The sequence below is a fragment of the Carcharodon carcharias genome, chromosome 1, assembly GCF_017639515.1.
Source record: "Carcharodon carcharias isolate sCarCar2 chromosome 1, sCarCar2.pri, whole genome shotgun sequence".
Classification (NCBI taxonomy): Eukaryota; Metazoa; Chordata; class Chondrichthyes; order Lamniformes; family Lamnidae; genus Carcharodon; species Carcharodon carcharias.
Genome location: NC_054467.1, coordinates 45578449 through 45605671, shown reverse-complemented (window position 1 = coordinate 45605671; position 27223 = coordinate 45578449). Strand labels below are relative to the sequence as shown.

At 43.6% G+C, this 27223-nt stretch overlaps 1 protein-coding gene across 5 annotated transcripts in view; it reads left to right on the top strand.

The window, feature by feature from the left end:
- idua (alpha-L-iduronidase) overlaps positions 1 to 27223 on the top strand; it is a 325106-nt gene that overhangs the window by 198609 nt on the left and 99274 nt on the right. For 3 of the 5 annotated variants that reach the window (XM_041197979.1, XM_041197955.1, XM_041197959.1), the window contains 2 exons: positions 314 to 516; positions 24556 to 24735. In XM_041197979.1, coding sequence (XP_041053913.1) covers positions 314 to 516; positions 24556 to 24735 — 383 coding nt within the window. The remainder of the gene's footprint in view (positions 1 to 313; positions 517 to 24555; positions 24736 to 27223) is intronic. The other 2 variants (XM_041197966.1, XM_041197971.1) reach the window with 2 other exon arrangements.

The window sequence follows — 27223 nt, the reverse complement described above, 5'->3', positions numbered from 1 at the left end:
ATTAGGAGGAGAATTATTTGAAGTTTTGAAAATTATATGGCATTTTGACAGAATGAATAGGGAAAAACTAGATCCTCGGGCTATAGAGTCAGCAACAAAGTTCATCAATTTAAACTTGTCACTAAAGGATTGAAGTTAGAGAAATTTCTTTATGCAATGAATTATTGTAATTTTCACTAATATTGCCAAATAAAATTTCAGGGGCTGAATTTTTTTTTAACTGGACTATAGTTGATAGCTTTGAAGAAAAAGAGACTTGTTAAATTGCAGGTTTTGAACAGAAGTGTAAGATTAATGACTTATGTGATTTTAGGATTCCAAAACTACTATGATGCCTGTTCAGAAGGTTTGAAAGGTGCTGACACACTACTTCAGCTAGGTGGTCCTGGAGATTCATGTCATCCTCCTCCACACTCGCCTATTAGTTGGGGTTTGCTAAATCACTGTTATAATGGAACCAACTTCTTTACGGGGGAGATTGGAGTACGACTGGATTATATTGCTTTACACAAGAAGGTGAGTCAGGCTGAATTATTTTCAAATTATAGGAATAACAAACTGTTTGAAAATCATTTCCTTTTTGGACTGCTTTTTCTAGTTTATGATTAGGGTTGTAACTGGTCGATTCTCTTGTTTGCCTTAAAAGTTTCTGTAGGAGATTGGGACAAGGAATAAATAAATGTTGACACTTCTTGTTTTATTATGTTTTTAACCTGTTATTTGAAAAGATTTAACTGCATGTAATCATGGTGACACAATACAATCACAAATTTCTCTCGATGGCCAAAATACACATTTATTAAGTTATAAAATGAGACTGCACAGGCAGTCCACATGTAAAAGAAAGCTGCTACTGGAAGCAAGGACCACCACCTTTTTTGGCTTTCATCCAGCTGAGTGGGTCAGCCGGCCTATGCAAAACGGCAGTGCAGTTTAACAACTTGCTGGCTTGTGGCAGGGGGATGGGATCCTGAAAAGTAGATCAGAGGGGAGAGAAGCTGAGATGGAATTAGAAGTTAAAACACTAGTGAGTGAGTCTGGAAGGCAGAGGAAACATAGGCTATATAAGAAAGAAATGAATTTAGCAAAGCTGAATGGAATACTTTTTAATGCAAGGAGCCTGAAGAATAAGACAGATGAGCTGAGGGCACAGATAGGCACATGGGAGTATGATGTCATAGCTATGACCGAGACTTGGCTAAAAGAAGGGCAGGATTGGCAGCTCAATATTCCTGGTTATAGGGTATTCAGTCGAGATAGAGAGGGGGATAGAAGAGGAGGGGGTGTCGCAATATTGATCAAGGAACCAATTATAGCAGTGAGGAAGGATGATATCCTGGAAGGATCATCAAATGAGGCCATTTGGGTAGAAGTAAAAACACAAAAGGAACAAACACACTGTTGGATGTGTACTATAGGCTTCCAAACAGTCAGGGAGAGATAGAGGACCAAATATGTATTCAAATTTCAGAGAAGTATAAGAATAATAAGGCAGTAATAGTAGGGGATTTTAACTACTCCCAAATATTAACAGGGATAGTTTTAGTGAGCAAGGTAGGGAGGGAGCAAAATTTTTAAGTTGCATCCAGGAGAACTTATTTAGCCAGTACGTAGAAAAGAAGGAGGGCAGTCCTGGACCTAATATTCGGAAATGAGCCTGGGCAGGTGGAAGGCGTGTCAGTAGGGGAGCATTTTGGAGATAGTGACCGTAACTCAGTTAGATTTAGGGTAGTTATGAAAAAGGATAAGGTTGGACCAGGAATAAAAGTTCTAAACTGGGGAAAGGCTAATGTTACTAAGATGAGATACGGTTTGGCCCAAGTGGACCGGGAGCAACTATTTGCAGATAAAACTGTGTCAGAGCAGTGGGAGGCATTCAAGGAAGAAATAGCAAGAGTGCAGGGCAAACAGGTTCCCATAAAGACAAAGGGGGAGCCAAGTCCGGAAAACCCTGGATGTCAAGGAACATAAAGGTTAGGATTAAGAAAGAAAGAGAAACTAATGGCAGATACCGAGAGCTCCATACGGCAGAGTCCCTAGAGGACTATAAAAAGTGCAGTGGAAATCAGGAAAGCTAAGAGAGTGCATGAGAAAGCATAGGTGGGTACAATAAAGGAAAACCCAAAGGGTTTTTTAAAACATATAGAGCAAGAGAACAACTAGGAAAAGAGTAGGGCCAGTTAGGGACCATAGATGTAATCTGTGTGTGGACCCAGAAGATGGGGTACAGTCCTCAATGAATACTTTGCGTTGGTCTTCACAATGGAAAAGGACAATGCAGGTATAGACATCAGTGTGGAGTGTTACTCAGAATACGAGGTTGTGGTGGAAGAATTAATCCAGGCTGGTCTTTTAGTTCAGTTGTTTATTTTCAAGACAACTCCTCAGTGCTAGTCACTTCCAAGTAGCTTCTCCACAGTGTTCCAGTTGTAACTCTTTCGAGTACAAACACATTTCCATATGAAGTTACATTGTTTCATAGTTTGCCATTGTGAGATTTGAACTCTTGATCTTGGGGTTACAAGCCCAGTAACTCTTTCGAGTACAAACCCGTTTCCATCTGTTTCAGATGAAGTTACATTGTTTCATAGTTTGCCATTGTGAGATTTGAACTCTTGATACTCTTTTTGAGTAAACCTGTTTCCATCTGTTTCAGATGAAGTTACATTGTTTCATAGTTTGCCATTGTGAGATTTGAACTCTTGATCTTGGGGTTACAAACCCAGTACCATAACCACTTGGCTATTTAGGCCAAGCCCTATTGTGAGATTTGAACTCTTGATACTCTTTTGAGTAAACCTGTTTCAGATGAAGTTACATTGTTTCATAGTTTGCCATTGTGAGATTTGAACTCTTGATCTTGGGGTTACAAACCCAGTACTATAACCACTTGGCTATTTACACCAAGCATAACATGTTTCCATCTGTTCCTATTCAGATGAAGTTACATTGTTTCACAGTTTGCTATTGTGAGATTTGAACTCTTGATAGTTTTGCCATTGTGAGATTTGAACTCTTGATCTTGGGGTTACAAACCCAGTACCATAATCACTTGGCTATTTAAGCCAAGCACAAACGTAACTCTTTCGAGTACAAACCCGTTTCCATCTGTTTCAGATGAAGTTATATTGTTTCATAGTTTGCCATTGTGAGATTTGAACTCCTGATACTCTTTTGAGTAAACCTGTTTCCATCTGTTTCAGATGAAGTTACATTGTTTCATTGTTTGCCATTGTGAGATTTGAACTCTTGATACTCTTTCGAGTACAAACCTGTTTCCATCTGTTTCAGATGAAGTCACATTGTTCCATAGTTTGCCATTGTGAGATTTGAACTCTTGATCTTAGGGTTACAAACCCAGTACCATAACCACTTGGCTATTTAGGCCAAGCATTCTTTTCATTCTATTTAGATGGGATAATCAATGCCCATCACCTGTTTAACTAGCAATTGTCTTTAACAAGGTGATTGCTGTGCAGTGTGATTATTTATACACTGACAGATTCCCCTCCTTTTTTTAAAAATTAAAACTTTGAAAAAAACGTAAAGAACATTTTTTAAACAAACAGAAGGAAATAATGTCACATATTTCCATATCTATAATTCCCGTATTTCCTTTACCAAATATATCTATATATAAATAATTATAAAACAAAGAAGTTTTTTTTTCCATTGCATCACCAAAGCTTAAGACACCCCTCTTCCAATAGATTTAATAATTTCTTAGATAAGGCACTTCTTTGTGTAAAACAGCCCGATAGTTGGTGACTTGTGTCAATCCATTGTATCTTAGAGATCTCTCTTCTCTCTAACATTTCGTTTATGCTGTCTAGGTCTATTATTAGCCTTTTTGCAGTGACACTTTTCATGGAATGAATGTCCCAAAGAGACTGGTTATCAACATAACATTCTTTTCTCACATTGCCCCTTATCCAATGTTCTGACAGAAATATTATATAATTAAACCCCCATATCTAATGCTTCTACCAAGGCCAGCGTTTCAACAGCTAAGGTGCTTTTCACCACCCTTGTTATTTTCTTGGCCTCCCAAGCCAGCGGGCAATATTTATCATTCTTTCCTACCAAGAATATGATAAACCCTGCTGTGCTAGTGTACCCGTCTGGAAGATCAGTATGTGAAGGAACACTAAAAATGACCAACCTCATATCTTCTGGATCACCCAAGGCTGGAAACTTGAGCACACATCTCCCAGAATTTAATTTTTTAAGTGTTTTATTTGTTCTCAGAACTTGCTCAACCTAGCATGCTTCATCATGGTACTCAGCTCCAGCACATCATAATTAGGGTCAGGCCTAGTCTAAGTGCACAACCAGTTGAACTGCCCAATCAAACTTCTCAACTGTTCCGTTTCTTCCTTGGTAACAGGATCCTCTATACTGAGTTATTGGGATATGATTAACATTTTCTAGATAAGATTGTTGATTCAATGTCACTCCTAACTTGCTCTGCTTAATGTCTAAACCCATGTATTTAAAGACCCCTGAAGCCTGACTTCTGACCTTGAATTCCTTCTTTATCTTCTCGATTACTCATTGTTCAGATTCTACAGAGCCTCTTCATAAGAAATCATCAACATGCCGGCTAATTTCTCCTTATGATACCAGTAGAACATCGCGGGTTCTGCCTTTAACTGACTGCAACCTGTTTTTAACAGGTTAGACCTCACGAAAAAATACCATACTCTCGACGCATCATTCAATCCATAAACACATTTGTTCAATTTCCATAGCTTTCCTTCTACATGCCTGGCTTCTTTGGGCAGTTTCAAAAGAACCTCCCTTTGAAACTTCTCCCCCTGTAAAAACGCTGCCTTTATATCAATTGATTTGTACTCCCAGGAATAAGATGCCAAAATAGCTTAAAAAATCTTCAAACTCACTTTCCCCGCAGTAGGCGAGTCCACTCTCACATCCTGATCACCTAGTCTTTCTTCAAAGCCTTGGGCTACTAATCTCGCTTTGGCCTTATATGTGCCATCTGGGAGTACCTTTTCTGTACAGATCCTTCTGTGAGATAAAATCTGGCTGTCCTCTGTCAGGTATTTCAGAATATACTCCAAATTCCTTCCAACTTTTTAACTCTTACCGTTTGACTTCCATTATCAACTTATTTTCCATTTTATTAGCAGTTACTAGAACTCTCGGTCATAAGGACCTCTACTCCTATTGAGATTCCTAGCTTGCTCTCTAGTCCTTGTTCTTGTTAAGCTACGGCCTCTACTCACAGTCCTCTTCCTTTCTGGACTACCACTATATGATCTTTCTCCCATGCGAGCAGAACCCCATTCGTAAGTCCGTGATTTTTTTCTAGGGCCATGACCACATTCTGGTCCACTGTCAGAACTAATACTGCGTTTTTTGGGTTTCCACACCTTTGCCTCGGTTTACCAATTGATAGACCTTGTCTCCTGTCCTTCATCCTGCACATTTAGCCAATGTTTGTATTTACCAGGGACCTTTCCTGCTCTCCCTATGATGGTGACATCCCTCCATACACTGGTCCCTTCTGGCATGTATGTTACCTTTGATCCTACTTTGGGTAGTTGCCCTTGTGGATGAATAGCATTATCCTGTATCTCAGTGTTACTTTGCTCATAGCCAGTCAACCCTGTATCTGCTGTCGTCTGCTTCTCATAACTAGTGTGTGTGTGTGTGTGTGTGTGTGTGTGCGTGTGCGCGCGCACGCGCGCGCGTGTACGTGTGTGTGTAGTCCATGGTGCGTTCTATGTCCTGTTCATAACCTGTAAAGATATAGTCAGCACTATTTAACCGCAAAGAATGTACCCTAACAGTTTGATTGCCGTGTTGCACAATTACTACTTTTCCATTGCTCCCTATTACCTTGCCAGGTCCTTTCCACTCTTTCTGGCTTTCCCTTTTATTATATACCATGCTGCCTTGTCTAAACTATATTCCTGATGGTCTTATGCAGTGCCGTAGGGCCCGCCAAATTTTCTCCAAAACCTCAGCTTTAATGAAAGCTTTTCTGCCCGCATGCAAAGCGTTCAGATGAGCAGGAAAAGTGGAGCTAATGCTGATCCTTTCTAGAGCAGGGGGAGCAACTGACAACACCGAAGGCAACTTCGGATTTCTTCCGTACACCAACTGGTAGGGTCTGTACCCCCCAACCATTTGCAGAGAGTTCTTTGCGTGCACATCCCATGCTAGTGCCGTTTGCAGTTTGCAACCTGGTTGATCAGCTCATATTTTATTTAACATGTCATCTATTATCACACGGCTTCTTTCACAAAGACCATTACTAAGCAGGCTCTCAGCTGCAGAGTGCATAACTATGTTGTTTGAATTTTCGCACATATCTCGAAATTCCTCATTGGCGAATTCCCCACCATTATCTGTGAGGAACTTCATTGGTGTTCCTAATCCTGTTCCCACCCATTTCTCCATGACCTTATCTACAATGGTCCTTTTGTCTTTACTATGTATCACAGTGGATAGACTAAATCTGATTGCCATATCTATGAACTGTAATTAAAAAAACCCTATCCTTGTCCCATACTTTCAAGTCCATTGCCACTGCATCGTTAAACCCTCTGGCTAGTGGCCAGCTCACAACAGGACATGGTGGTATCTTGGGATATTTAAGGCAAATTTCACACTGAGCAGTGATTTGTTCAATAAATTCATCATATGCTTTATTGATCACTCCCACATCTCGAAGCAGAGTCTTCAGTTTCTGTGGCGCTGGACGTGCAAACTGTCTATGTAATTTCCAAATTATCTTCTTTTTGGCTGCCAAATTCTTATTCTCAGCAGTTAACAAAACTTCATGGACTTTTTGATGAGAAATCTCTGGCTTCCTTAGTGGTGAGCAGTAATGGCCTGACCAAGTAAAATGTAGGTCCACATCTTTTCCCAAACACAACTGCTCTATCATTCTTCATATCTAGCATCATCTGAGCCCTCTTCATCGGAGATCAACTCAACAATAGCGGTATCTCTCTAGAAACCACATCAGTACTGATAAACAGATTTATCCCTGCTATCTTACAAGGGAGGACCACCCGTTTGGACGATGTTAATGTATTGTCATCTCTGAACCTGAAGCAGGTAGAGCTTTCATACTTCCTGACCTTCTACCGGTCTGTCTCATCGAGAGACTCCAGATAACAGTCAAGCCAGCCCATGACACACAGCGTAGAAGTGCAATCCCTGTCCAGAACTCCACAGTTGAAGGTATCTACCATCAAAATACTCATCACAAGATTCAAACTCTCAGTGATCAATACAATTCCATCATGGCAGTCACCATCATCATCTTCAGTTTCAGATGAATCTGTCTCATGGGTCACTTCAAAAATGTGATTCCTTCGCTGTGGTTAGCTCATCACATAATGATACTGGAAATCACACCAAAAACACCGATTGACCAATCCCTGTGCATCTCAGACACGCTTTTTGTACCAACTCTCAAATTGCCTGGGGTTATGACCATTTTCAGACCTCTTGCCATTAACCCCATCTTTGTATTGGAATCTTCGTCCAATCTGGTCAACCTGGAAATTCAGCCACCATTGAATCCTATATCCTTTTTTTCACAGCACAGTTGCTCACATTTGCTCAGAGTGGCAGGGAATGGTTTTTTCCCCAGAAATTGTTTTAGGGCAGCAGCCATTTGATCTGAGAGAGATTCTTTCCCCCAGAACCGAACCCCTGTTAGTACTAAAAGACTATCAACGTGGGAAATGTGAGCACAGTCCAGTAATTTAAATGCCAATACTAATTCCGGAATTTCAAGTTCAAATCGCTGTAGTCTCCTGTATCATTTATCAAAATCCATGATATATTCTTCCACGGACTGATCATCTGATTTCCTAAACATATCAAAAGATCATCCTAGCTTCATACGCTTCCAATAACTCATCCTTTTTGTAGAACTTATCCAAAAATTGTAACAGACGGTTCAATCCCTCTTCATGATCCAAATCATCCACTTTCCACTTTGAAAATACCTTACTCCTTATCTTACTTTTGGCTGGCAATGATAACGCCAAAGCCAAACCTTGCTTCTTCCGGGTTACAGAAGTAACCCGGGTCCACATTTCAACTTCAGCCTTCCATTGCTGATAAAGTCAGAAAAAAATTGGTGGATGGTCAAACCTTGCAATTTTGCACCATCCTTCTGCCATTCCATAACTTAAATTGTTAGCAACAGTACACCTTTTTTCCCTCAGAGGACTGAGACAAAAATCTTCATATACAGCAATCAATCAGCAAAGCTGAAAGTTCACCCTCTGCTTCCATGTTACTCAGATTAAGAGGCTGTGGTGGAAGAATTAATCCAGGCTGGTCTTTTGGTTCAAGCTGGTTTATTTTCAAGACAGGTCCTCAATGCTACTGACTTCCAAGTAGCTTCCCCACAAAGTGTTCCAGCTGTATCTTTTTATTCTATTTAGATGGGCTAATCAATGCCCATTACCTGTTTAAATAGAAATTGTCTTTAACAAGGTGATTGCCATGCAGCGTGATTATTTATACATTGACTTGGAGGACTATGAAATATTAGAGGAAATTAACAAAGAGAGAGAGGAGGTATTAGCGGGTTTAGTGGCCTTAAAAGTGGATAAATCAGCAGGCCTGGATGAGGTGTATCCCAGGCTGTTGAGGGAGTTAAGAGAAGAGATATCAGGTGCCCTGGCAGTGATTTTCAAATCCCCTCTGGCCACAGGTGAGGTGCTGAAGGACTGCTAACATTGTCCCATTATTTAAAAGGGGAGGAAGGGAAAGACCAGGAAATTACAGGCCAATCGGTCTAACCTTGGTGGTGGGGAAGAAAGAATTCTGAGGGACAGAACATGCGTTTGGAGTAACACGGATTAATCGTGGATAGTCAGCATGGATTTGTTAAGGGAAGGTAGTGTTTGACAAATTTTGATTGAATGTTTTGAGGAGGTAACCAGGAGTGTTGATGATGGTAATGCATTTGATGTGGTCTACATGGACTTTAGCTAGGCTTTTGATAAGGTCCCTCATGGCAAGCTGGTCAAGAAAGTAAGAGCCCATAGGATCCAAAATTGGCTGAAAGGCAGGAAGCAGAGGGTGATGGTAGAGGAATGTTCCTGTGATTGGAAGTCTGTTTCTAATGGGGTCCCGCAGGATACGGTGCCTTTGCTGTTTATGATGTACATAAATGATTTGGACTTAAATGTAGGGGTATGATCAAGAAGTTTGCGGATGACATGAAAATTGGTAGGGTGGTAAATAGTGAGGAGGATAGCCGTAAACTGCGGGAGGATATCAATGGACAAGTCAGGTGGGCAGAGCAGTGGAAAATAGAATTCAACCCAGCAAAGTGTGAGGTAATGCATTTGGGGAGGGCTAACAAGGATTGAAACATAAAAACTAGGAGCAGGAATAGGCCATTCAGCCCTTCGAGCCTGCTCTGCCATTCATTATGATCATGGCTGATCATCCAACTCAATAGCCTGCTCCCACTTTCTCCCCATACCCTTTGATCCTTTTTGCCCCAAGAGCTATATCTAACTCCATCTTGAAAACATACAATGTTTTGGTCTCAACTACTTTCTGTGGTAATGAATTCCACAGGCTCACCACTCTCTGGGTGAAGAAATTTCTCCTCATCTCAGAACTAAATGGTCTACCCCATTTGCTCAGACTGTGACCCCTGGTTCTGGACTCCCCCACCATCGGGAACATCCTTCCTGTATCTATCCTGTCTAGTCCTGTTAGAATTTTATAGGTTTCTATGAGATCCCCCCTCATTCTTCTGAACTCCAGTGAATATAATCCTAATCATCTCAATCTCTCTTCATATTTCAGTCCCGCCATCCCAGGAATCAGGCTGGTAAACCTTCTATATAGCTCTCTCTATATAGCAAGTACATCTTTCCTCAGATAAGGAGACCAAAACTGCACACAATATTCCAGGTTTGGTCTCATCAAGGTCCTGTATAATTGCAGCAAGACATCCCTGTTCCTGTACTCGAATCCTCTGGCTATGAAGGTCAACATACCATTTACCTTCTTAATCACCTGCTGCACCTGCATGCTTACCTTCAGCAAGGGATTACACTATGAAGGATAGAACCCTGGAAAGTACTGAAGATCAGAGGGACCTTGGTGTGCATATCCACAGATCCCTGACGGTAGCAGAGCATGTGGATAAGGTGGTTAAGAAGGCATATGGGATACTTGCCTTTATTAGCCGAGGCATAGAATACAAGAGCAGGGAGGTTATGCTGGAACTGTATAAAATGCTGGTTAGGCTGGGGTACTGCATGTAGTTCTGGTCACCAGATTATAGGAAGGATGTGATTGCACTGCAGAGGAGATTCACCTGGATGCTGCCTGGGTTGGAGGGTCTGAACTATGGGGAAATATTGTATAGGCTGGGATTGTTTTCCTTGGAGCAATGAAGGTTGAGAGGGGACCTGTATAAGATTATGAGGGGCACTGATAGGGTGGGTAGGAAGGTACTTTTTCCATTATTAGAGGGGTTAATAACCAGGGGCATAGATTTAAGCTAAGAGGTAGAAGGCTAAGAGGAGAGTTGAGGAGAAATGTTTTCATCTAGAGGCTGGTGGGAGTCTGGAACTCACTGCCTGAAAGAGTGGTTGAGTCAGAAACTTTCATAACACTTAAGTATTTAGATATTAACTTGCGTTGCCATAGCCTCCAGGGCTATGGGCCAAGTGTTGGAAAATGGGATCAGTGTAGTCAGATGTTTGTTGACTGACACTGACATGATGGGCCAAATATGGCTGAAGCATTTGCTGTAATCTTCAGCCAGAAGTGCTGAGTGGATGACCCATCTCGGCTTCCTCTGGAGGTCCCCAGCATCACAGATGCCAGTCTTCAGCCAATTCGATTCACTCCACGTGATATCAAGAAACAGCTGAAGGCACTAGATACTGCAAAGGCTATGGGCCCTGACAATAATCTGGCAATATTATTGAAGACTTGTGCTCCAGAACCTACCGCGCCCCTAGCCAACCTGTTCCAGTACAGCTGCAACATTGGCATCTACCTGGCTATGTGGGAAGTTGCCCAGGTATGTCCTGTACACAAAAAGCAGAACAAATCCAACCTGGCCAATTATTGCCCCATCAGTCCACTCTTGATCACCAGTAAAGTAATGGAAGGGGTCATCAACAGTACTATCAAGCGACACTTGCTTAGCAATAACCTGCTCACTGACATCCAGTTTGGGTTCCACCAGGATCACTCAGCTCCTGACCTCATTACAGCTTTGGTTCAAACATGGACAAAAAAGCTGAACTCCTGAGGTGAGGTGAGAGTGACTGCCCTTGACATCAAGGCAGCATTTGACAGAGTGTGGCATCAAGGAGCCCAGCAAAACTTGAGTCAATGGGAATGAGGAGGAAAACTCTCTGCTGGTTGGAGTCATACCTAGCACAAAGGAAGATGATTGTGGTTGTTGGAGGTCAGTCATCTCAGCTCCAGGACATCACTGCAGGAATTCCTCAGGGTAGCTTCCTCGGCCAAACCATCTTCAGCTACTTCATCAATGACCTTCCTTCCATCTCAAGGTCAGAAGTGGGGATATTCACTGATTAGTGCACAATGTTCAGAACCATTCGCGACCCCTCAGATACTGAAGCAGTCTATGTCCAAGTGCAGCAAGTCCTGGACAATATCCAAGCTTGGGCTGACAAGTGGCAAGTAACATTCACATCACACAAGTATCAGGCAATGACCATCTCCACCAAGAGAGAATCCAACCATCGGCTCTTGATGTTCAATGGCATTACTATCACTGAATCCCCACTATCAACATCCTGGGGGTTAGCATTGATCAGAAACTGAACTGGACTAGCCATATAAATACTATTGTTACAAGAGCGGGTCAGAGGCTAGGAATAGTGTGACAAGTAACCCACCTCCTGACTCCCCATCTACAAGGCACAAGTCAGGAGTGTGATGGAATACTTGCCTGGATGCGTGCTGCTCCCACAACACTCAAGAAGCTTGACACCATCCAGGACAAAGCAGCCGGCTTGATTGGAATCACATCCACAAATATTCACTCCCTCCACCACCGACGCACAGCGTGTACCAGCTACAAGATGCACTTCAGCAATTCATCAAGGCTCCTTCGACAGCACCTTCCAAACCCACAACCACTACCATCTAGAAGGGCAAAGGCAGCAGATAGATGGGAACACCACCACCTAGAGGTTCCCCTCCAAGTCACTCACCATGTTGACTTGGAAATATATCATCGTTCCTTCACCGTCGGTGGGTCAAAATCCTGAAACTCCCTTCCTAACAGCACTGTGGGTGTACCCACACCACATGGACTGCAGCAATTCAAGAAGGCAGCTCACCACCACCTTCTCAAGGGCAGCTAGGGATGGGCAATAAATGCTGGCCCAGTCAGCGAAGCCCAAATCCCATGAATGAATAAAAAAAAAGGACCTAAAACAGGTGTTAAGCCCTTCTTTACACATGCTAGGAACCTAACCTCTGCTTCAAGTCATGATCCAATCCAATATCAGGTGAAAGATATATTATCAGGGAAGCTGGGGGAGGGACGGAAGTTCCACCCGGCCAATCAGAGGCCAGCAGCTCTTCTGTACTGAGCAGTGTCACCAGGGAGTTGGTGGCTGCTACAGGTACTACACCCATCCAAAGCCTCAGATTGAGGAGAGACCCAAACACAGGTGAGCGATGGCAGGAGGGGGCCACGGGGTGGATGTTATGGGAGAGGAGGGCAATCCCCTGCCCGCTGCTGGGTTAATACCAGTTACAAAGGATGTCACTTACGACTTTGATGAGAGTCGTGTTTGGTAGTGTGGCAGGGGCGGAAGTGTGATTGGAAAGATTCAAACATAGAGTTCCTGGAAATATGGGCACGTATTTGGGGGTCAACAACACATTCAAGGACTTTGGAGAGGAAAGGGAGGTTGAAGATGGGGCAGTAGTTTGAAAGAATAGTGTGGTCAAGGGTTGGTTTTTGAAGGAGAGAGCTGATGTCAGCAGATTTGAAGGAGAGAGGGACAGTACCTTGACCCATTACAATATCACCTAACATAAGAACAAGGAATAGTCTAGTAGAAATAGGGTTGAGGGAACAGGAGGTGGATCTCATGGACAAGAGGAGCTCAGAGTGGGCATGAGGACGAGGGGATAGAGGAAAAAAGTTGAAGAAAACAATTGCAGTAGCAGGAAAAAAACGAGGGTTATCTTTGCATTCCAGGATGATCATGGACTATTGAGCAGTTTTGGCAGCCAAGAGCAGTGCACAATAGTGATTTATGTGGTCCAGCCAGATCTGGCAGTGAATGGCTAAACAAGTTGCCTGTCATTTCCATTCACGACTGAGTTCCTTGGACTTAAGAGACTGGAGATGAGGACCATACCAGGGCGAACAACCAAGGTGAGAGAGAGTAATCGTTTTGTTAGGGATTAGGGCAGCACAGGTGGAGGTGAGGGTACAGTTGAACAAATCAGTAGCAGCGGAAATGCCTTTATGAACAGAAGGCCGAAGGCTAGAAAGTTGGAATTTTGGAAGAGCAATTGTTAGTAAATTGCAGCTAGTTTTTTCTTGGACAGGGACACAGAGGAAGTAGCGTTGGGGCGTAAAAGGGGGATATAGGTGGAGAATGATGCAACAAAGTGATCTGAGATGGCTTTATTTGTGATTGATACTGTGGGAATAGCCAGGCTATGTGAGAAAGCAAGGTCAAAGGGCTGGCTGTGAATATGGATTGAGGTATTTACATGGAGGGAGAGATTTAAGGAGGGTAAGAGGGCACTGAGCTCAGAGGAAATAGAGCATGATGAGTTGAGATAGAGGTTGAAATCACAGAGGGTGAGAAGGTGCTTGATGTAGAGGCTAAAAAAGGAAAGCAGTAAAGAAATCTCAGTGAGAAAATTTTCATGATACTTGGGTGGGCAGTGGAGAATAAGATTTTGAAATAAGAGCTGTGAGGGATGGAATAACGTGAGATGCTGAAAGAAGGAGAATCTGTCAGAACAATAAGGGAACAGGCCAAGATGTGACTTGGCAATAAGAGCCACAGCACTACCATGATGCTCTTAGCAGGATAAGTGGTGGAAGATATGGTAGGGAGGCTTCGTTTATGGGGAAGGGTTATAACCCCTCAGCCAAGTTTCTGTCAAGACCATGATATCGATTTAATCATTCACAGTAAGCTCATGGATGGCAAGGGCCTTGTTCACAAGTGAACAGACACTCTGAAGGGAGATGTGTAGAGAAGTGATGATAGCTGATCTGCTGGGGGAGTCCATGGAATCAGCAGTGGGAGGAGTGAGTTGGTCAGGAAAGAGATTGGCAAGATTAGCCCCCAGTAGGTGTGTTGGGTAGGAAGGTCAGCGAGAAGGTATTTGGGGTTCCTGCTCATAATGGAGCAGCAACTAGTGCCTCAATGGGCTCTTCGAAGGATGGCAAGGGAGGCGCAGAGGGAAGCCATAGGCTGAAGTAAGAGGGAGTCAAACCCAGGATGGTGGCAGGATTGTAGGAAGGTCGAAAAGAACTAAAGATTGGCATTGGGATTTGGGAAGGCTTAGTATCTGAGAGGGGAAATATGAAAAAAGCACAACACGAGAGAGGAGTCTAGGGAGGGGGTAAAGCGAAGCTAAGTAAAGAAAATTAAAGAAAAAGTAATTGGAAATAGAAGTGATGGGTGTGGGTCCAGAGTGGCAGCTAAAATGTGCGTGGACAAGGAAAACTCAAGTTACATAGGCATGGTTATAGAGTAATTGCTAGAATACATAAAAACCGGGTAGTTAATGGGGAATAGATAGGAGACAATTGGAGGGGTTCAGGACGTCCCATGACAGGCTAAAGTTGGTGTAGCTTGGGTGGAGTTGGCATGGAGCATTGATAGACTGTTGCCCAGGTTCGAGACAGGGATGTTAGGCGAATGAAATGCAGAAGCAATTTGCTGGTAAAGTGGTAAAATATAGGAGAATGTGCTGCTGAAAATATTTTTGAATGAAGATCCAGGGTGTGTACAGAATCAGCTGCAGGGCGGAAATGTGATGGTGAATTTGGAGGTCACCCTAAGACTTAGAAGCGGCGAAATATACTGCAGTGCAGTCGAGCAAAAGTCTGATCAGAAGTAGATTGTACCTGAAGTTGAAAACCCATTAATCCAGTCAAAGGCTCAGCAGGGAACTGAAGTTCCTTTGTTCCTTTGTTCCTCAGTTACAGCAAAAATGAGGGAAGTGCTGTCAGCTGATGAAAGTTATTTTAACCTATAAACAACAAAGTAGCAGATCAGAGACAGTAGCTGAATCTTACAGTATAATCCAATATCAGAGCTTAGTCTTAACATTCAGAAAAGTCTAGGAATTTGAAGTCAAATTTGAGAGAAGATCAAGAATTCACAAATAAAAAACAAGCAGAGCCAGGGGATGGGGATTTAAAGTAGTAGTCAGGCAGTATAAGCTGGCAATTAACTTGTAGTTTGGGATGAAATAGATCCACTGTTCAAACCATGGAAATTTAGACAGTGGAAGAGTGGAGTTTGAGGAGAAAAGACAAAAGATGGCAGTGGATAGTCAAAGATCGAGGTGCATAGTTGAGGAGCTTCCTAAGGAGTTAAAGTAATGAATTTTCCTAGGTGGTCACACTGCTAATGGAGCATTTTTTCAATTTAAAAGCATATTGTTTGGCAGTCAGCTTTGTGTATCTGAATATTATTAGGGATATATGACTCCTGTTTTGAGTTCATGCTGTCATCCATCAATCAAATATATTCATTGTAATGAATGTTAGACATACCTTTTGTAATGGATTTTGTTGAAAAAATGCTTGCTCCTGGACTGAGCTTGAATTAATGGACTGAAACGATTACTTTGCATTTTAACATTTAACTTAAATGTTCAATAAACCTAACTAGATTAGTTTTTAGTTTGACCAGTTGTTAATAATTAAAGGTCCTGTTTGATTATTAAACATGCCTCCTATAACCAAATAGATTTAGTATGATCCACCTAAGGGACAGGTGCGCCATGAGGTCCAGCAAGGTGGGCAATGTTATTTGAAAGTAAAATTTAAATTATCCAACCCACACATTAAGCTACTTTGATCCAATATTTCAGAAGAAATCTAATTAATATGGCTAACTGTCAGAGCAAAGAGAGCACACCAAACAGCACAGATCTTTCAAAATTAATGGCTGACCCACCAAATAACTTCATAATTGTTCTCCCACCCCTCCTCTAATATCATTATAAAGTCCTCACTTCTCCAAGATTTCTGTCAACACTCTTTGTAAGACAGAAGGCTGCATTTCCCATGCCGTCATCCAACTCCCAAAAGTTATAAGTAGCCACAGAAATCATCATGCTGTTGTTTCGAATGTTGGACTTTATAAACGGTTATACTTTAAAATGTCTCCTTTAACTTAAGTTGAAACAGAATGTTCTGGATAGGGGGTTAGTGGTCATAGTGGAAGCAAACTGAACCCAAACTGAAACCTGTTGAAAACCAAGTGACAGTTTTCATACCTTGACACAGAATAAAAGCCAAAAGTCTTTTGGAGACAAACAGAGTGAGGGAAAGAGTGAGAGAAAAACACAGCTGCTGCTGCGAAGAGCAAGAAAAGACAGTTTTTGTGTTTTATAGATGCTGGTAAGAGCTGGGTTTCTGTTATAAAGAAGAGGACAGATCAGACAAGACTTTTGGAGATTCAAGGAACAAGGAGTGCTGAGGTGGGCCTTGCTGGTGAAAGTTGGTTCTGGAATACTCAGGCTAAGCGGAACAATTCTTGAAGGAAACTGGAAGATGTGACCTGGCATGACAGGGAGAAGTGAGCCTGCTGGAAATTTCGGACTTAAACTTATATAGCTATACATCTGCCAGAGTTGCAGTGCAATGCAAAAGTAGTGACTGGATATATCTCAATTGCATTTATTAGTTAATGTGAAAGTACCTTTTTATTGTTTAGTGTATTTTTACGGGATTTATGGATCGTGAACCTGATGTCAACATGCTGGTGCTGAAATTGACAGCCCTCCTGCCATTTTAAAATACTCATTAATGGGCAGTTGAGCTTGTTTATAAACCAATTGACTCGAATATTACACTGCCTGCACCATAATGCGGTTGGCAAGGGAAGGTGGGTGAGAGTGGGCAGGCTGCCCACTCCTTTTCACCAACTCTGATGTTGCTGTCTCCAATCCACAGCCCCTTGCTCAAAAGCTGGTTGTCCAACTTGCTGGACCTCATGGTGCATCTGTCCCTGGCCAACTGCCCTCCTTCCCCTTCTCCACTTCCCCTCCTCACTGAAGGTGGTGCCTCCAACTCATTGGCTGTGCCTATAGGGGACAGCGATGTAGAGCACAAATGCTGTCATCTTCAATGTTGATTGGAGCATTTCCTTTTTGCTCTCTTCCCTGAGGAAATGCCCTATGCAGGTTGAAATGCAATGAAAAACAAAAGTAACAACACCAGCTAAGTCTCCCAGCTTCAGCCATCATCTTTTCTGCTAAGTTCAGCCATAGTTCACTTGCAGCTTTTATATCCGCCTTTGCAACACATCTGGTTAAAAGACATGAATCCAAAGGTGTTTCCCGCACACCATCACATTCTGGCATGAGCAACACTTTATTCCAGTCAATTGGCTTGTATATAAGTTTAAACACTGTTAATTAGGGTTTTAAAAATGGTGGGTGGGCACCGAAGTCGGCAGCCTGCCCAACTACCATATTATGGCAGATCGGCATGATGGTTTCAGATTCGCAACCTGATGTCATCAGGCTGGACCTTACACACGCGTAGTACTGCAACAGTCCCGATTTGTGCATGTAAAATCCAGCCCCTTGTATCCTGGAATATTTAATACCCAGACCCTCTTTGAGCCAGGTCTCCATTATCACCTTCGATCATATCACTCTGTAATCCAAGTTGTTACAAGAAAAAGATATTAAATCTTCTTTGGTTTTGCATTTTCTTAACAAGCAATGTGATTGAATATTAAGACCATAAACAGTTTGCCCTGCTCTCACAGCAGTCTCTTCTTGGTCTCTCTCTGTGTCTCCCAAAACAGCTGTCCCTTTCCTGTAAACTGTGTCAAGGTGTGAAAACTGTCACTTGATATTTCTGTTTGAGTTTCTTTCCTCTGGTAACCAGATCACATATGCTGTTCCAAGTACAGGTGTTCATATGACCTTACCATTCCCCTTTTCAGAACTTTCTGGGCTGAATCGTTCCAGATATGCGCTATGTGCAGTAGCGGACGTGGAAAAAGTTGTTTTACCCACTGGTCATAATGGTGGATTTTTGCACCGTATCATCCCATTCCCAGCGCATCCACCTCATTAATAATACATTCACGGGAAACACTCCAGATTGCTGGCAGGCGGGCTTGGATTTGCCCGCCACGCCATGACCTCAGCACTTCCTCGCTCCGGGCGCCATATTTAAAATGCACCAGAGTGCAACCTACTTCATGTCTACAAACTAGGACTGCCCCAGGCAACAGATGGCACCAAAAGCAAAGAAGACTCCAGCCCCCAAATTTAGTGAAACCTCTCTGGGGTGCCTGCTGGATCCAGTGGAAGGCCACATCCTGGCCACATGAGGTCCACCAGAGTCACCAATCCAGCCTGGTTGCAGCAGCTGCAGCGTCACTGGAGCACAGAGGAGGGCAACCATCCCCCAGGAAGAGGATGAATGGTCTCATCCATTCTGCTAGGGTAAGACAACCACCTCATCACTCCAAATTCTCACGCTCACAAACCCATCACACGTCCACAGGGCCCTCACACCTCAAGGGACAACGCCACTAACTCTCACATACACCCTCGCATCTCCATCAGGCTCATGTCCTCCGGAGCTCACATCCTCATCCCATCCATGGCTCCGCTCACCACATTAACATTCAGTGAGTGTGAGTACCTGGCTCACACTCCATCTGTTTTCATGCAGGAGAAGCTGGCTCACAGCAGCAGAGAGAGGTCCCAGACCAGGGGTGGAGTGGCCCACATTAGGCCCCTCAATCACTTCGAGGAGCATGCCATCGTGCTGACAGTTGAGGGAATGGACCACGCCTGTGGTGACAGTGAGGTCAGTGGTGAACACCCATGTAAGGATCCTGCACCACATCATCCCTCTCAATGCAAATCTCAGTGCTCTCTCTCCTGCTTTAAACTCTGCTGCCATGCACTAAATATGTCTACTTTGGTTCACAGGAAGCTCAGCCAAGTGACCGACCTTCTGAGCCAGCCAGTCCCTCAGCTCCATCCAGGTCCTCACCTCCAGTAAAGAGGATACCTCCTCCATTGAAGAGCAGGAAATAATCACCCACACCCTTCACCAGTGCAGAGACACACACCTGTGTGGGACCTAGATCTAGAGCAGGCTCAGGTTCACAGTCTGGTAGCCACTGCACGGACACGTGTCTGCAGCAGGAGGAGGCAGGTTCAGCGAGCTCCCCAACACTCAGAGGACTGCTGGGAAAGGGGCATCTGTGAGGTCCAAGTCAGATGATGAGCCTCTGGATTTGGTCTTCCAACTCATCGTGGAAAGTCAGCAGAAGGCGGAAAAACATCATGCAAAGCTGTTGGAAGCCCTCAACAGAGAGGCACGCAAGTCCAAGGAGTGAGTCCACCTCCTCTCTGATGAAATGGTATCCACAAGTGCTTGTATGGAGGTCTCCATGGGAAGGATGGTGGACTCCATGGAGACCAAGGTCCAGCAGAACACAGCGATGCGCACAGCCTTGTACTCTATTGCGGTAGCCATGGGCGTGTTCCTCCAGTGGCAACGTGAGGGGGAAATGGGGCACCTCAGCGTCCCTCCAGGTGCTCCTTCCCCTCAAGGAGTCAGGCTGGGGCCCTCGGGCACCCAAAGAGAGGAGGAGAGGCAGCTGGACACCCCTAGGCCCTCCACTCAGAACTCTATGAGGCTGTCCGTTCCCTCTGAGTCCCCTTTGTCTGTGATCTCCTCTATCTCGTTGTCTGTCACCACAGGGGAAACAGCTGGCCTACAGGAGGACAGCCAAAGCAAGCCAAGGTCGTCAAGGCCTCGGCTCTGCAGAGGACCCACACCGAAGCCATCAGAGGCAACAGGACCAACCATTGCATAGACTGTCTGCTCCCTGCTGCGGATGTCAGGGCAGCACCTAGAAGAAGTGGCAGGCCTAAAAAAGTTAAGAAATTCTGATCACAAGTGGTTGCACGGGTGAACATATTTTGTTCATAATCTGAAAATTTATTCACTTTCAATAAATAGTGTTTAATGTTGGCTTTCAGCTTCATTAACAGGCATTGCAAGACCTCCCACTGCACCCCGCACCCACTAGCAGTTCAGTGGTATGGAGCAGGACCACGAGTGATTCTGGACAGAGAAGAATGTGTGTGGCAGAGCCTTTCGGAGCCTCTTACGAGCACTCTCCCACACATGCGGAGCCGTCAATCATCACACTTATCTCACTGTCGTGAGCATTTGCCTGCTGGGATTCTCTTTCAGTTGTCCATTTGAGCTGATCTGCATCTCTGCCCACCCACTGACCTGACTCCCCTGCAGCACCTGTGCCCGTCCAACATGAGGCTCCGCTCATTTTCGATTTCGATAACCGTGGTCGTGGTCAAGTATATTGTTAGCTGCCCTGTCCTTTCCCCTCCCCCAGTCACACATGTCCTTTGCCCCATCATTATTGACCTCCCGGCATCACCTTGCATCTCCGCACCATCATCTACCAACCCGAACCCTTGCCATTCCAGGATTTCCAGGTGAACGTGCATGTTCCCTACCGTCCTGAGAATCCTACCCACATCCACATTGGCCTCCCCGACTTCCTCCTTCCTATCCCCAGGGTTCTTGTCTGCCTCCCAGTCCCCAACAACCACCCTTTCTGTCCCTTCTACCACTACCAACACACTTTCACCCTCCTGCCCTACCGACTTCCTTTGATCCATTTTATACTCACCATCCCTTCCTACTACAGCCATCCTCAATTCACTCTCCAGGACTTAAGAACATAAGAAATAGGAGCAGGAGTAGGCAATTCGGCCCCTCAAGCTATTTAATAAGATCATGGCTGATCTGCCCCAAGCCTCAACTCCTTTTTCGTGCCAGCTCCTCATTGCCCTCAACTCTCTGATATTTCAAAAATCTATCTACTTCCTCTTTAAATGCTTTCAGTGATCTAGCCTCCACAACTCTCTGAGGTAGAGAATTCCAAACATTCACTACCCTCAGAGAAGAAATTCCTTTGCATCTCAGTTTTAAATGAGTGTCCCCTTATTCTGTAACTATGTCCCCTAGCTCGCGATTCCCCCACTAGTGGAATCATCTTCTCAACATCTACCCTGTCAAGCCCCCTCAGAATCTTTTATGTTTCAATAAGATCACCCCTCATTCTTCTAAACTCAATGAATAAAGGCCTAACCTGTTTAGCAGTTCTTGATAAGTCAACCCCTTCATCCCAGGAATCAGCCTAGTGAGCCTCTTTTGAACTGCCTCCAATGCCAGTATATCCTTTCTTAAATACGGGGACCAAAACTGTACACAGTACTCCAGGTGCAGCCTCACCAACACTCTGTACAGTTGTAACAAGACTATTTTTAAACTCCAACCCTCTAGCAATACAGGTCAAAATTCCATTTGCCTTCTTAATTACTTGCTGCACCTGCATGCTAACTTTTTGTGTTTCATACACAAAAACACCCAGATCCCTCTGTGTTTCTTGGAGTCTCACCCATTTAAATAATAGCCTGCCTTTCGATTTTTCCTACCAAAGTGCATGACCTCACACTTTCCTATATTAAACTCCATCGGCCAAGTTTTTGTCCACTCACTCTACCTATCGATATCCCCTTGCAGATTCCTTATGTCCTCATCACAACATGCCTTCCCACTTATTTTTGTATCGTCAGCAAATTTGGATACATTACATTCTGTCCCCTCCAGCAAATCATTAATATAGATAGTAAATAATTAAGGCCCTAGGACTGACCCTTGTGGCACTCCACTAGTTATGGCTTTCCAACCTGATAAAGACCCATTAATCCCAACTCTCTTCTATGTGTTAACCAATCCTCAATCCATGCTAATACATTACCCCCAACACTGTGAGCTCCTATCTTGTGCATAACCTTTTTTGTGGCACCTTATCAAATGCCTTGTGGAAATCCAAAAAAACTACATCAACCAGTTCTGTCGAAGGGTCATGAGGACTCGAAACGTCAACTCTTTTCTTCTCCGCCAATGCTGCCAGACCTGCTGAGTTTTTCCAGGTAATTCTGTTTTTGTTTTACATCTACCAGTTCCCTTTTATCAACTCTGCTTGTTATATCCTCATAGAGCTCTAGCAAATTTGTCAAACATGATTTCCCATTCACAAAACCGTGTTGACTCTGTTGACTTTGATTTCTTTAAGCTTTTCTAAATGTCCTGCTATTTCTTCCTTAATAATAGACTCTAGCATTTTCCCCACAACCAAAGATGTTAGGCTGACTGGCTTATAGTTTCCTGCAGTCATTGACTCCACAGACCCCGCTCTTGCACATCCACCTGGACATACCCCCACTTTCTCCCTCCTCCACCCTTACTCTGTCCTCTACCGTTACTCCTTCCTTCCCCCCAGACACCATCCATCCCGAACTCCCTCCTCCCTCCAGATAGCTTCCCCCCATGAACTCCTTTCTCCCTGTGAACTCCTTCCCTGCCCTGAACTCCTTCCCCCTCCAAACTCCTTCTCCCCTCCGAACTCCTTCCCCGCTCTGAACTCCTACCCCCCTCCAAACATTCCTTCCCCCTCCAAACTTCCTCCCTTATGCCTTCCTCCCACCTTACACCTACCTCCCCACTTGACTCATTTTACCCATTACTCCCTCCTGCCCTTGTACTCCCTCCCAACCTCACCGCGCCCCCCCCCCCCCCCCCGCCCCGACACCATCATCCCTCCCTTCCAACCTTACCACTCACCTGAAACCTTCGTCCCCCCCATCCCAACCTCACCCCCCGGTACACCTTCCTCTCCCAGTCAAACCTAGACCTTCCTCTCCCACCGCCCACCACCCCGCCTGCCGTCCCCCGGTATACATTCCTTTCCCACTCACAGAAAGACCTTCCTCTTCCCTACCTCGCCAACCATTCATAGCAGCCCATGGCCAAGACTATGATATTCCGAAGCAGGCCCAATGTATTAACGAAGAACTCCGGTCTTCCATGAGCTGCTTCACGGCAGAGTTATGTCCATGAGAATCCACCCAGCATGCGATGTTCGTGTTCCTCCAGCGTCCGGTAGCTGTAAAGCTCCAGCATCTTCTTCTCTTCAGATATCTGCAATCTGAGCAAGGCCCTAACGGTAAGTCCTGACTTCTGCACGTCACACTTGTCCAGATGTCTTCTGGGACAGCATGTTTTCCCGCTGGTGTAAGGGAAAATAGGGCATGGGGTGACAATTCCATTTGGGCCTTACTTTGTATCCCATTACCTGGATGCAAATCGGGTTCATGCTGGCCTCCAGCGGGATTCACGTTCCGCCATGGTGGACACCATCGGATGATCCTGCTGTGCTTTCATGCCGGCAGGAAACTGATTTCTGTCCCTTGTGCCGAATTGTCCCCACCAGCCTGCTGTGAAGCCCAGCGCCAATGGGGCCGGAAAATTCCAGCCTCTGTTTCACCTTAAGTTAAAGGAGACAGTTTAAAACGTAATAGTCTTGTAAAGCCCAGTGTTCTGAACAGAATATGAACAGAACTAAGGCACATACTTTTAGAATGCAGAACATAGTAGGATGTGATATATAAAAGAAAGATAAAGTGATATTTTCCTGAGTCTGAAGCTGGATTGGATTGCCTGGGTGCAGGAAAATCAGAAAATTGGCAGGTCAAAGTGTGTGCCAGTAAAGAAGCCCACTCATGTTCTTATTTCCATGGAATACAAAATGAGCAGTCAATCGTAACAGCATTGTAGGTATTCCATTTGCATTTATTGCCGAAAATCCATTCAGAATAATGTAGATCTGTAATGCAGTGCAAAGAGATTTGATACTAATGGTATTTCATTTGGGGGAAGCTTGGACTGAATACAATTTATAGAGCTTGGAATGTGTACCATTTCCAAGTTCAGAATACATGGTCTGACTTCAAGTAATTGTATTTTCATCTGTTAAATTAAAACCTTTACTGGAATTTTAAACGCATCAAACTGGTTTTAATTCTGCTGAAAGCAGCCTTAACTCTTGGACTTGAGTTTAATGCCAAAAGTGGGGTGATAAAAATGTTAGTTCAATAATGGCACAAGTAGTGTTTTATGGCTTTTAACTGTTTTGTAAGGGAGGTTTAATTCATGTAGTTTCATTAACAGCCTTGCATCACTACATATAGGATATGCTACATCAAACTTAAATAACAGCGCAGATGAAAGTCCATTGAATTTCTTAGTCACAAGAAGAATATGTGTATTAAGCATTTGAGAACAATCTTAATATTTGCAATGTAGTATCTGACAGAGACTGACATAATCTCTTCAGACAAAGATGATCTAGCAGATTTGACATTATGTAAAGTTCTTTCAGAATCATATTTGAAATGGTTTTGCTATTTCGACAGGGTGCAGGCAGTTCTTTCCACATCCTAGAACAAGAATTGGATACAGTTCAACAGATCCAGAAACGTTTTCCTAAATTCCAGTCAATTCCCATTTACAATGATGAGGCTGATCCGCTGGTAGGTTGGTCAATTCCCCAGATTTGGAGAGCGGAAGTAACCTACGCTGCTATGGTTGTTAAGGTAAATAGAAAAGTCCATTTCACAGTTTGCTTTCCAAGGTATACCTCACATAATTCATTTTCTGTTTTCTCTCGGCATAGGCATTCTACTTCAATAATCACTTTCCAAATAGTTTGGCAGCTCACAGACTAATACTGTACCTATCGCAGCAGATTTGATCTGGATTCTATAATCCTACTCATTACATTGTGTAAAAATGATGAGCTCTGTCCCTCAGCAATATGCTGATATAATGATGGAATAATATGGGAAACCTTACTGGACGTAATATTTATTTCAGTAGTACGTGTTAATGGTTCAACTCCCCTTTGACTGAAGTGCATTCCTGAAAATAGTGTGCCATTTTCAAACAGATTTATAAAAGTTCAATTCCAACCAGAGTTGTGAATGTTGTGGGTACAAAGTAGAATAGATAATTGTCTGTAGTGGCCTAATAAAAGAATCATCAATGCAAGTGTATGCACTTGCAGGTATTAATCCAAATAGCTTTTGTGTTGAGTCTTGTTGATCATTTTTCAGCATGGAATTACGGTGGAGACATAAATGTATCACATGAAGTTTAGTGAAGATCAATGTCCTGTACTACAATATTACTTCATACGCTGATATAAAGATGGGAGTGGAGCACTGGCAGGTTGGGAATTAGGAGCAGCATAAATAGAGCCCGGGGATCGGAGTGCAGCCTTTCCTACCTGGGAGCGGAGCAGAGGCAGGTCGGGAACCGGGAGCATTTCAGCTTCCGAAGAAACCGAGTGGGAAAAAACAATTGTGACATCACAGGAAACCAATAAGTTGATTGGCCGGTGAGTGCTTGGTGTAAGGGACAGTGTGTTAAAAGCCTGCTTAAGATACAGTAGTTAAGGTAGATCTATAAACAACAAGAAGTAAAACTTTAAAATAAAAAAAACAAAATAATTACAATAAAATAGTAAAAATAAAACAATTAAAATAAATACCTAAAACCTGTGTAATTAAGAAGCGTGTAAATTTTAGTTGTAATTGTGGGTGACACTAGCATTTAATAAGCACAGTAAATTGTAGTATACATAGGAATTATTCCAAATTAATTAAGAAAATATTTAAAATAAATTAGAATATATTAGTAAAGAAAGTACTGTAGTAAACACTTTATATAAAGTTGAAAGTATGCCAGTGTAGCTTGGCCATTTGGAATGTACATCTTGTGGGATGTGGGAAGTCGTGCAGGCATAAAGTGCCCTCAATGACTACATCTGCGGGAAGTGTCACCAGCTGCAGAAACTTGAGATGTGGAGCTTGAGCGGCAGCTGTGGTGCATCCCCAAGGCTGAGGATAGCACGTTTAGAGAGGTGGTCACACCACAGTTAAGAAGTACACAGTCAGAGTGGGAATGGGTGACCACCAGAGTATCTAGGAGAAACAGGCAGGTAGTGCAGGAATCCCCTCTAATCCCCTCAGTCTCTAACCTCTTTTCCATTTTCAATACTGGCGATCGAGATGGTTCCTCAGAGGACTGTAGCGAGAGCGAAGTTTGTGGCACCCCAGGTGGCTCAGCTGCATAGGAGGGAGGAAGAAGAGAGGGAGTGCTATAGCAGTAGGGGATTCCATAGTTAGGGGATCAAACAGGCATTTTGGTGGCCGTAGACATTACTCCAGGATGGTATTTTGCCTCCTTGGTGCTAGGGTCAAGGATGTCACAGAGCAGATGCAGGACATTCTTTTGGGAGAGGGTGAGCAGTCAGAGGTCGTGGTCTGCATTGGGACCAATGACATAGTTAGGAGAAGGGGTGAGGTCCTGAAAGGTTTTAGGGAGTTAGGAAGGGAATTATAAAGCAAGACCTCAAGAGCAGTAATCTCAGGATCACTCCCAGTGCCACGTGCTAATGAGCATAAGAATAGGAATAATGAGCAGTTCAACACGCGGCTGGAGAAATGGAGTAGGAAGGGGAGGCTTTAGATTTCTGATGCATTGGGATCAGTTCAGGGGAAGGTAGGAGCTGTACAAGAAGGACGGGTTACACCTTAACAGGACTGGGACAAATGTCCTTGCAGAGATGTTTGCTAGTGCTATTGGGTTTAGACTAGATTGGCAGGGGGATGGGAACGTGAGATGATATTCAGAGTGCAGAGGAGAAAAACTGACAGTGAGATGTAGTGAAGTATCAGCTGATAATGAGGATATATCAGAGAATAGTTTCAAGGTAGATAGAATACTTGGAGAATTTGATAGATTTAGAGTTGGCAATATTAAGTCTTTAGATGGGGCCAGAATAAGGAGAAAAGTAAAAATGCCTAAATCAGAGCTAATGTGCATATATTTGAATGCAAGGAGTGTGGTTAATACGATTGGTGAACTGCAGGCACAGGTTGACAACTGGAATTATGATATTATTGTTATAACAGAAACCTAGCTCAAACTGAGCAATAAATATTCCTGGGTACAAGGTGTTAGGAGAGACAAGAAGGGAAGAAAAGGGTGGGGAGTGGCAATATTGATTGAAGACAGCAC